General features: G+C 33.6%; 1 protein-coding gene across 1 annotated transcript in view; it reads right to left on the bottom strand.

The window, feature by feature from the left end:
• Positions 1-12,277, bottom strand: part of LAMA2 (laminin subunit alpha 2) — a 361,557-nt gene that overhangs the window by 261,469 nt on the left and 87,811 nt on the right. Inside the window, exon 3 of the mRNA XM_061990653.1 lies at positions 11,424-11,536. Coding sequence (XP_061846637.1) covers positions 11,424-11,536 — 113 coding nt within the window. The remainder of the gene's footprint in view (positions 1-11,423; positions 11,537-12,277) is intronic.

Here is a 12,277-nt window from a genome sequence, read left to right as displayed (position 1 = left end):
CAAGCCAAGTTTCAGTTAGAAATATTCTATCTTTTCTAATTATACAAAATTCACTCATGTACAATTCTCAGTCCCATTCAGTTAATACCTGCAGAATATCCTTTTTAAATAAACACTTTTAAAATACCTCAACTTAGAATAAGCTCAACTTTCTCCCTCCCCTTTATATAAGTGCTAGAGAAGCTCAGGTTCCTTTAAGAACATTTTATTCTCCTTGAGAAAAATAGATCCTTTATTAATACCTCTCAACTTTTTCTCATGTTGTAAGTAAAAGATGATTATAACTTGTGTCATTTAAAAAAAAAAAATCTTAAAGCAAAAGGCTATTAAAACACTACACTTCATAAAATGTCAAACTGTAAAGCTCTCGAGTTGTCCAGCTGTTGAATATCTAAGATACATTAAGTCAAAGGAGGGAGTCAGTACCTGTAAAGTTTCTGGCAATGTCAGCTTTGTTCTTTGTAATTTTCTCTGTTGGCTTTCTCCATTACCTACTGTTCAGTTGTTTGTGAAGGCCTCAAAATGAATAGCTGCTTTCCATTGACCAGCTTTGCTGCTCATCATTGGCCTAGTATACACTGAATTGAGGGCTAAATTTAGTAATTCTTTTTCATAGTGCTTTCAAATAATAGCAGAAAGCAATTTATTTTCTCTGCATTTCCTAAGGCTAATCACTTCTTTCCATGGAGAGGGAGTATGATGAGGAAAGAAAAATTGGTGCAAATGCCAATATTCATACTTTTCTTCTTCCAATCTAGACAGCAGAAGAGAAGAACTGAAAAGGTGGTTCTCCTATTTTGGTGCTAAACCAGAAAAAAATCTGATTTTTTATTTTTCTTGATCCAAGAACTGATGCTCAGCCTGGGTCCAGCAGTGTTGATAGTATCCAGGGTAAAGTGTTCTCATTTCCTTCAGTGAGGTTTCCATGCAATGTGCTCTCACCAGCTGCATTTCAAAGTGACCTGTCTGCTCCTCTAGCTTGAGAAGAAAAGAACTATCAGAGCCATTTTTTAGGCTCTATTTAAAAGTTCTATAATGCACAAACCTTGAAACTTAAATGTTTAGAAACTATTCTCAATCTCCTTGCCTATCACAGACTCGTGTCAAGTCTTTACATTTTAATTCAATAATGAGAATTTTAACTTTAACATAGATAAAACTACTTAGTCAGATCCAGGAATAGCACATAATAATCTGCTTTTCCTAGAGAACAATTACTTTTCTTTTAGAATTGTAGAATGATTTGAGTTGGAAGAAACCTCTGAAGGTCTAGTCCAACTCTCCTGCCTTAGGCAGGGACATTTTGCTCTAGAGGCTGACTGCTTGTTAGTTCCCAAGGTCCTCTTTATTACCTTTTTTAAAAATAGGTGTGATATTGCTGTTTCTCAAGTCACTGGGGACTTCATCAGACTTGCATTGCTTTTCAAATATGATGGAGAGTGGCTTAGCAACTACATCAGCCAGTTCCCTATGGACCCTCGTATGTATCTCGTCAGTTTTTGTACAACAGAAAGCAAATACATAGCTGCACTGATTTTATCAATGTAAAATTAAAGATCTTCTTCAATGTTATGGTTTCTGACTTTTCTGCAGAGTATATAAATAAATATGTGTTATTTAGTGAAGCAACAACTATCTTATCCACCTTGTAGAGAAGGAAATAAACACCTGAATCTGTTATAAGGCATTACAATATTTAACATTTCCCTGCTGAAACCTCCACAAGCTCTTACTTTTAGTTGTCTGGAAAAAGACATGTTATTCACCATACATAAGGTATGATAAGAGGAACTTCTTGAGGAACATCTTGAGGAACTGGGATTTTGATTGTAAGCTCCTTGAAGATCACTGATCCAAATATGAAATAGGCATTCCCTGAACATCACACAATATTCTCTTCATTTCAATCTGGATGAAATACAAAGAACTTGAACAATAAAAAAATGAATGAAGCAGTAGCTTGAGCCTTCAAATAAAACTTGGAGTTTTTTTTCCAAAATATTTTTAGCCTCTTGTTTGTTTCTTACTTTTCTTCACATTCTCTTCATATAAACCATGCTTTCTTTCCTTAGCTAAACATGGTAATACTTACAAAGGCTTAAAAATATATTCTGAAGGTGATTCTAAGCTGTCTCATGTCACTGAACCATGGAAATTTCAAAAATATACACAAGGAAATAAGAAAGTGGAAAATAAATGAGATTCTGAATCTGTATTCCAGATAAAAAAAGTGCATGCATGTTCAGTTTTCATTTTTGCTTTTAGGGTTTTTTTTTTTGCTTCCTAAATTATCCTGAGAACTGCTTTAGATGTGGATATGTTGCTGTATGGCACAGCAGGGAATATATGGAATACAAAAATTTATAATATGAGTAATTTTATGTAGTTCTATCTCATAGCCTCCTTTTACAATGAGAGTTTACTTATGAATAATTACAAGACAATATAACACATTAGGACTCCCAACCAGGCAAAAGGTTTACCTCCATCATGAAGCTGTATGTTCTATTTAAGAACAGGCCAAATCTCCATTTTCCATATTTTACAAATGGAGAGATCCAATATGCAGCTGTCCCTAAGCTTCTTCAGTCATTTAGTCCACTTTAGTCCAAATCAAATAAAAAGAGCTTCATTAATGACTGTTTTTACTGTCTAAACTATGTCATTAATAAACGAGTCCCGAAGTGCTTCCACAGAGTATGTGAGTTGCTGCACAGGAACTTCATGGAACACAAAGAGAGAGAATAATTTTGCCATCAATAGATTTTATGAAAGAAGTGTATACACTTACATTCACTCTTCATTGTTCAGAACAAGGGATGATTTTATGCAGCCCCAAGGCCTATTTAAACATTTCCTTTATGGCCTTTACTTTTTCCTAGAGTGGTTTTAGATCCACCAACAAATCAAGACCATTGCACAGATGATAAAAAAAGCTCTTGGCAAGTCAGATTCAATGCTCTTGACCAAGCTCTGACTTACTGCACACATTGTTAGGAGTAGCAGGATTTTACCTTGTGTCATATATTGCTATCACATTTACATCCTGCTAGCTTAAAGAAAAAAAAAAAAAGGCAATTAAAAACCTTAAGCATATTTCAACAAATCATTATATAAAAACTGGCACAATGCTGCAAAGCACTACATGACATTCAGATGACTAGGTACTTTGTTGCTATTAGAAGTTGCTTCTACTGCCCTAAATCTTAACTTACACACAAAACCTTACAAAACACAAATTAGTCAATTAATATCTTACTTCAGCACATATTCAACTGTACTTCTTTTACAACAGTTTTCATCACGTGTACTACAGAAACATTTTTCCCACCTTGTAGCATAGATCTTACCTTTCAATAATAATTTTGTCATAAACAGCTAGCACAATAGAAGCACTATTTCATGACCTCCACTGTCAGCTGCAAAACTCATTTTTTCAAATTCGCTTTTTATTAATTATAAACTATTCAATGACAACATATTTATTTAGTAAAGACAGCAAAATCTGTTGAAGATTGAGAATTCTATGATCCCATTATTAGTCATGCCAACATTTTCCCAGGCTGTGTGACTGCCTTTAAGACCAGAATTGACAATAGTGCAAAGACAGAAGTAAACTTCATATTCATGTCAGAACATGTGCGTTACTCTGGATTCAAAGGCTTTAATAGAGTATAGCACCTATGTCCTGAAACTATTTGCCTGAAGGATGGAATGGTGAATATCTCTCTTAGTTAAAGCCAAAGTTAAAAAATGAAAGTGTTATGTATATTTATTGTAGTTGTCTGGGGAAAATGTAAGGCAAGTAACCACAGGAAGAAAAAAATACAAATTCTCATCACTTTTTTTTATCTTTGTCAGTGTGTTTTATGAACTGAGCTCCTAAAAAGTGAGCTTGAGTTAATTTCACTAACACTTGTCTGTTAGAACATCTAAAAGCTCTAGCTCGAGTTACAGCTGACATAGATGCATAGGAAAAAGTCATTCATTTTTCTTTAGGTTTTTGTCTGAAAGATATCTACGTGGAAAACTTAATTCTGAGAACTGAACTCTGGATGACATCTGTTACTAGTGTGCATGTATTCTCTCCTTCCCATGAAGAGAAAGACAGGTGGAAAGTTACATAATACATACTTGCTAATAGTATATAAACCAAGTAATTCTTAAAATGTTCACTGGCATGTCAAAATATTTACCACAGTTTTTTTTCACAGTTTGTTTGTTTTCACAATTACTAATAATTATGTTTTCTAGGTATGCTTTATATGAATCCCCATTGGTACATTTATGTGTTATTTTGCTTTCTGGTTTTACTTTTTGGTTGGGGTTTTTTTTCAATAATTTCATTATAAACTAACTTCAAATCCAATAGTTTTGCTCTGATTTTAAAAAAAATATCAGAAAGATAAAGTATAGAATTGTTATGATTGGAAAAGAACCTTTCAAATCAAGTCCAACCACTCACCTCACACTGACAAGCCCATCACTAAATCATAACTCTCAGTACTTCATTTGTGCATCTTTTGAGTATCTCTAGTATTGGTGATTCCATCATCTCCTTGGTGGAGTCATGTATATGAAGATCAAATGTCACTCAATTTTACTAATCTGGTTCTTGTATTCCAAGACTAAACAGTGTCATTAACCTTCTCTTTATTCCTTTAGTTGTTCTGATATTTGGTATCAGAAGTTATTAAATTCTGTGTCTTTTTTTCCTCACTGTAAAATGTATTTGACATTCCAGAGCAGAGAAAATATAATGTGAAAACCAAATATCTCCTAGTGTTATACATATTCCTATACTACTTTGCAGATAATGTGTAAAGACTATTTTAATATGACTGTATTGTTCAATACATTCTAATTCCTTAGCCATTGTTTGCTAAACAGTAATTAGTTTTAAAAAAATCTATAACTCTGTATTAAAAGAAATAATATTGTTGGAAAAATGCCTAATTATCCAATTTACCTTATTCTTTAATATGACCATAAGATCGATTTCAGTCAGTCCCTAAAATATCAGATTGACTGGATCTGATTCTGGGTTTCAAATTTCTATAGAAAGACCTCCACATGGGTTCCACTAGTCTTTTGAAACCAGAAAAGAGGTAGATGGTTCCAGAATCCAAAAAACATGCAACAACTCAATGGTCAAGACTCAAAAACTTAGTTACTTTTTCTTTAAGAAGAATATTAATTGGACACGGACACAGACTGAGAGATTTCACAGTCTCTGCTCTTAACTTGCAATACAACACGGTTTCTAGAAGATGTTTTCAGACTGGCTTCAGAAGGGATAATAAAGCACAGGCAACCTCATTTACTAGAAACACACAAAAAAAGGGATAGTCAGAGAGGGCAGCTTTACTTTTCAGATTAAAAAAGGACTTCAAGACAGTTCTTCCTATAGCAATCTTCTTGTAACCTCTTCAGTCCAACACTAGAACTAGAGACAGTGGTAATGGACATAAGAATTTAATTGCTCACATAATTTTTTTTTTAAATCATTCTTTAAAACAAACCAATTAAAACAGGTAGTCTGTCAGTCTGGCCACACATCTTCAACATACTTCCCTCAAATCATCCTTGGACAACAAACGTGAACTCTGCTGCTGTGCAACAGTGATGAACTCTTTCTGAGAGAGTTGTGCTCCCTCAAGGGATGTGGCTAATGCTGTGAATCAAAGGAAGCGACAGCTGAAATTTCCTCAGACAGCTATCAACACAGCACAGTCATAGTAGCAATGCCAAGGAGTAAATGATAAGCAACATCCCACAAGCAAAGTCTGTTTCCAAAAGGTTTCTCTTCTCTCATATCTCACTTCTATCCCAACAAAGGTCACCAATACTGCATTAAGACACAGAGGCATACCATCATTTTGGTGGATGTAGGACTTAATAGGCTTAACATAAAATCTAGACTCTCTTCAGGCATAGAGCTTACAAGAGTACATCCACATTAGCTTTTTAACTCAGACAAGGAATATGCTTTTGAGATGAATCTCCTAACTGTCTCAATTTACTATGCTTTGGTTCGTATCATCAATAGATCATGGAACTTACAAACTAGATTCAAACTAAGCCAGGAGAACAAGCTTAAACATATCTAATTAATTTTAGCTGCTAATGGACATTCAATCCATGGTCCAGAGTAGTGCTAGTCTTAAGCACTGACAAGTTAGTCCTGACAAGTGAACTGGGTCCTCAGCACCAAATAAACACAAGTCCTTTCTCTCCCTGCCGTGACATGGTCTTTGTTAATGCAGGCAAAATTGAAATAGCAATATTTAGGGGTTTTTTCCTCAGTTGGTTTCAAATTTTACCCAAATGCTCAAATTATAGGTCACATTTCACATTATATATAGTAGTCCCCAGCATAGTAGCAGATGTATAAACACATTGTGATACCCAAAATTTAAGCTTTAAACTAAAAATAGATTTTTAAAACCAAGAATTCTAAATCACTGTAACAACAAATCACAGTTCATACTGTAAATGTGGTATCCATAACACAGTCATGACATATTACTTTCAGAAATGTACATTATGCTATTGCTGATGTTTGTAGCTGTCCTATCTATAATAGGAAAGGGCGAAAATATACTTCCCATGGGACCCTTCCTCCCTAATAATCTTTTTTCCAATTTGGTGGCATACAGATTCTGTTTCCCTTCATAGATAGGAGCGGCTTTTTCCCCTCCCTTTTAAACTCTTTCCATAGACTATCACACTGAGCTTTTATAACGCTACTCTTGACTTCTGTCCCAGCCTGAATCTCATCTATTCATCTTGACACAGTTTTGTAGCTCTCTGATATCTGGTTTTTTTTCAGTTTTACTTCATTGTATAGTCTCACGTAGAAATACCAAAAGCAATCTCTTACTTTTACAATTCTTTTTCTCTTCCTAGCATTATCCTTATTAAGGATACATGATACATGTTTGTGACTGTACAATGAAGTAGAATATTGCTGTTTGCTTTTTGAAAATGCTCTTCAAAATGCTTCTGAGCACGTCAAGCATTCATCTCGTACTTCCAGTTATTCAGTTCTCTATATAGTTTCAGAAATTATGGTTCCCAAAGTATAATATGTGCCACTCAAACAGTAAAGTTCATGAAAGAATTGGACACTATCAGAGCTTAAGGAACTGAAAACTGATGTATTGCAATTGCTTTATAGAAAAAAGCAACTACACAGCTTAATCAGTTATTCTTGTTCCTGCACCTTATGAGGCGCACCTTGGGAGATCTTGCGAGGCTCTGTGGAGTAGTAGCTTTTTTCCTTCAGAAATATATGCCTGTAAAGGATTGCCTGGACACTGAAATGATCTTCCACAGGCTCAGGCAATTAAGATATACTTATTAAGTCCAGAATTTTCTGCTTGAACTCTGTGTCCAACTGAGTTCCACACATCTGCAAGTCACAAGATATTTCACCACCATTTAAAAATATATAAAGTGTACAGGCAAAATCAACAGAAATATACTCCTGGTACAAAGATCTTAGCAGTATCAAGGATATTGCCAATGTTCTTACTCCCCACATCAGCAAGGAATTTGTTAACAGAAGTGTCCTGAAGTGTATAAAAATCATAAAGACATGGGTGGACCATATCACCTCAAATTGCCAACTGGTAACTGGCATGTGTATTTGCCAATTTTCTTTAATAATACTCTTCTAATCCCCCATATCCATATGAAACAAAACCAAATGAGGATTTGGAATAGCATGAGTACAGTGAATATATTCTCCCTGGAAGTCTAAGCATTTGTGTTTTGCCAGCTCCCTTTTCTGCACTTCTTGAAGAGAAGGCTTATTCTCTGTCCTGCTAAACAGTGCACTGTATCAGTTTAAACTACCCACCACTCTTATGGCAAAATCCACAGACTCTAGCAGGACTAAGAGATGCAGAACAGCAGACAGCTTCTCTTGGTAATTTGTGAGTGTTTCATAAATGAAACAATCTAGTACATTGATGAACCTACTCTGGCAAACTTAGAGCTGCAGTTTCACTTTCAGTAGAAAGGGTAGCTCAATCTCTCATTTCAACCTCCATTTAAATTCATGTAGGTAACTCCCATATAAATCTACATTCGTATTTTGACCTCCTATGCACTTACTGGATGAAAAAAAAACTGTAAAAATTATTTCCCATATACAACTATGAATGGTGTTGCATAATATTCTTGTGAAATTGATGACTGTCAAAATGGCTAAAATATCTAGAAAAGAGAAGGGCTAAAAACAAATTAGCAAAGATAGTCAGAAACAAATAGTTCCGATTTTCAACTTATTTTTATAACAAAAGGGTACAAATTTCAAATGTATTTTAATGAATTTGGAACTTACCTTCCATTATAAATAAAAGCTCTTTATAACTATTATGGTAAACCTCAACTATTAGGAGAAAAGGAAATAAAAAACCCAACCTGCATTTTTCCCAACCTGATTGATAATAGTTTGGATCCTTCTGAAGTTAAATATATTTCACTCCTTCAGCTTATTGTTTATTGCTAACTAGTATACATTATTTTTGTATAGCCACATTGCACAATAAATTAAAAAAAGAAAAGAAAGAAGCTGTCCCAAAGGCTAAGCATTATACAAATGAAGAAATTGTAATTATTTTCCTGATTTTTTCATGAAATTAGGATTGCTAAAAGCATTTCATGTACTATTATAATTACCAGTAATAACATACAAACTAATGGATTCCTGCAATTTTCAGTCCATTACTTGAATATTTGTTGTTAATTCAATCTCACAAAAAGAAGTTAAGAATTTTTATACTTAAAGAAAGAATTTATCAACACATAGCAATTATTGAATTTCCTATAAGCCAAAGGTAAAGAATGGTGCTTCTTCTAAGTGAAGTCTTAAAGGTATTTAGTGACTTTATCATTCATAGTCAATACCACACATGACACTAACTGGAAGACAAATCTCTAATTTTACAGACTGCTTCAATAAAGCATAAAATGCCTTATCTAGAATACCAAATAAGCAAACAAAAACTCCTAATGCTCCTCACAATCCAAACAACTCTTATTTCTTACTGAGAAATGTAAAAGTCATACAAATTTCAACAGAGCTTTAACTACATTTTTTGGGGAAAAAAAAAAAAAAAAAGGCTTGTTTAATGTAGTGAGTAAAGATAGCATGCATTCCTAAATACATGGGTTAATCAGATCATAGTGTGCCAGACAGAGTTATTGTCACAAGGTTTTATCTCAGTTCTCTGATATTCACAGAAACCTCAACACTGCTCTTATTCCAGACAATATAAGTGAATGGGCTGAAAAGAACATATCCATTTTAGAACTCCAAGAGGACTGACAAGCTTTCTTTGAACAATAAACAAAAAAACATGGGAAAGAAACAGCCTTATACTTGAGTCTTGTCTCATTTTAAAAAAATAACACCAAAAGACTCAAACCCACACAATATACAGTACAGTATTCTCAGACCACTCTCAACTGGCACACAAAGAAGCCTTTTAAATACATTAGCACAACCCAGACTTTTTCTCCAACATAGTCACTGACCCTGTAGTTGCTAGCTTATTAGAAAATCTAAAACTTTAGGAAGTACATAAATTTTCTTATTTCCTATGACAATATAGATAAAACCAGAAGTTGTAAAGCTCCAGTTTAGAAGACTTAAGCTAAACAACTCCACAAGTAAAATCACTAGGGTGATGAAAAACATGGATAATAATTTAGTTCTAATGCCTGAGAGCTACTCGTATATTAACAGATTACAGCCAAAGAGATGCATAATAACTCTGAAGGTTAAAAATATATTTTAAAAAAACTAGATTTTTTTAATGCACGGAAGTTTAAACTCAAAACTTTAGTTAAAAAGTTTAGCTCTGCTGATTGTAAAATAAATGCACACTGAATACTTGCATATACAAAGCCAAACACACAGAAATAGGATTGTTTCTACCAATAGCAATGACGACTCCGAAACCAAAATGGTAGTACTTCTCCCAGGATTCAAAGGCTTTTCCAGGTATACTGCCCTCCAGGTACTTCAGTGTTACAGAAATAAGATATTACAAGAATTTTTACCATTAGATTATTTGGATGGCAAGTTTTCTAAAAGACCTAAACAACAAAAAACTTGAAATCCAAGTGCTACACTTCATTAAACCTTACTAAAGTTGTGAGTTCTGGACTAACTTAAGTCTAAATTTGATTTCTTACAACCAAATTGTACATATGGATGCTCAGATATCTCATTTCATATCATTCTATTTAATTTTCTGACAAAACTGTGCTTTATAAAAGCCTCTTTAGTTTCTAATTAACTATTGTCCTTGGTTTAGTGGTGGATGTGGTGGTGCGAGGTTTACAGTTGGACCTGAGGATCTTAAAGGTATTTTCTAACCTAAATGATTCTATATTTTCTGGCTTGATTCAAGTTACAAACAAATATGCGTCAGCCACAGACCAGAAAAGATTTTAAGATGCAGGAAGTGAGAATTAAATTATCTATTTTACTATGAGATTGAGGACGCCCTGGGAGGGTGTGAAGTCTCCTTCCTTGGAGGTCTTCAAGACCCCTCTGGACATGTTCCTGTGCAAATGGATCTGCTTCTGCATTGGGGTTGGACTAGATGATCTCTAAAGGTCCCTTCCAACCCCTACCATTCTATGATTCTGTGATACTTTATTTTTTATTTTACTTCAAGTTTTATAATATGATGAATAAATTTGGTACTACTTAATTGTTCTGTATTTATCTTAGCATAATAAAAATAAAATTGATTGTCTATCTACCTTCAAATCCTCTTGCTTACATATCTGGAATTCATGTTGCATTTTCTTAACCATCAAATAACTGCATTCTCTATAGCTACATCTGTTAAGCAATATTCCACTAACAAGAGGCAATTCATTTAAGGATCTCATTAGCCAAACTCCTCCCTTTACCCAAGCTATCCCTCAAAATAACCCATTACATGCATACGTATTCCTAGCACAGATGAATTATTTTTAGTGTACTTAAGTATTTTTACTTATTATGTGTATTCAAGTATATAGGACTATGTTACTGAAACAAAAAAAGTATTCTGAACACAAAGATTTATTCATACAATTTTTTTCTCTGAAACAATTTTTTACATTTCTTTACAGATTCAAACCGAAAGTTACCATGAAAAGAATACTGAAAATGTTATACTTAAAATAATTTAAAATATAACTTCATAAAAATATATATATAAATGTTTCTAATTTGTTACATTATGTTGCAATTAAGGGGTCAGTCAGAATTATCCATACAAAATATATAAAGTGATAAAAAGATGAGTGTATCTTCACAATACAAAAGCAATACAGAGCAAGAGGAAAATCATTCAGGTAATCTACTGTGCATGAAAGAAAGCCTTTGCAGAAACAAATAAGCAGAAATCTACCTGTTGTAGGTCCAATGTAATCGTCACATAATGATATTCAATTCCATTCTGGATACTAGGGCTTTGCCACCAAGTGTTCTTGCCATCAATTGCATTTGTTATTGGATGTCGTTCTGTTTGAACAGTAGAAATATATGCATATTTCAAAATTATTAGAAATTTAAATGGTTTTAGATCTAAAATCTAGATTTTCATGCAATTACAGAACTAATGACGCAGCACTTTACAAACAGGGAAATTATTTTTTCTTTTACTCTTGGGGCACAGTCATGCTTATTATTACTGGAATACTCAGCTAAGGCTAGTTGTTTAATTTTAGTTATGACAGAAGATGGAGATTCAGGACTTAAATGTACTTGAAGGCTTTCCTGATTCTGCAGAAAATGTAGGCTTCTAAATCAAATGAACACTTCTTGCAGTCTTCCAAAATTTCAAGTACTGTAAAGTTATTAATTGTTGCAATAGAAACAATAAATCAGGAACCTGAGATATGGTATGCAAGGAAATCAGAGATTACAGTAATACTGGTACTTGCATTTTAAGACATTTCTAAGCACATATGGAAATAATTCAGAAATCATTATAGAGGAAATGATTCAGAAATCATTACAGAATATATTTCTCAGCTGGAAAATTGTTTGACTTGCATATAAAGGAGGTTCGTTATAACCCATATAAAGGTCCAAGATGCCTTACTTTTCGTGTCTACATTTACTCTCCTGTGGAGTCTCAAATAAATCACAAATAATAATGATAAGAATTTATTTACAGAACTGAATTCTTCCTAGATTTCAAGACCTTCTTAATTATTGGAGTACTTTAGTGTTATTTAGACTGAGAAAAAACACATTCAA

This window comes from Colius striatus, chromosome 2 (genome assembly GCF_028858725.1).
Source record: "Colius striatus isolate bColStr4 chromosome 2, bColStr4.1.hap1, whole genome shotgun sequence".
Lineage (NCBI taxonomy): Eukaryota > Metazoa > Chordata > Aves > Coliiformes > Coliidae > Colius > Colius striatus.
The sequence above is the reverse complement of the archived record's forward strand: the minus strand, read 5'-3'. Positions and strand labels throughout refer to the sequence as shown.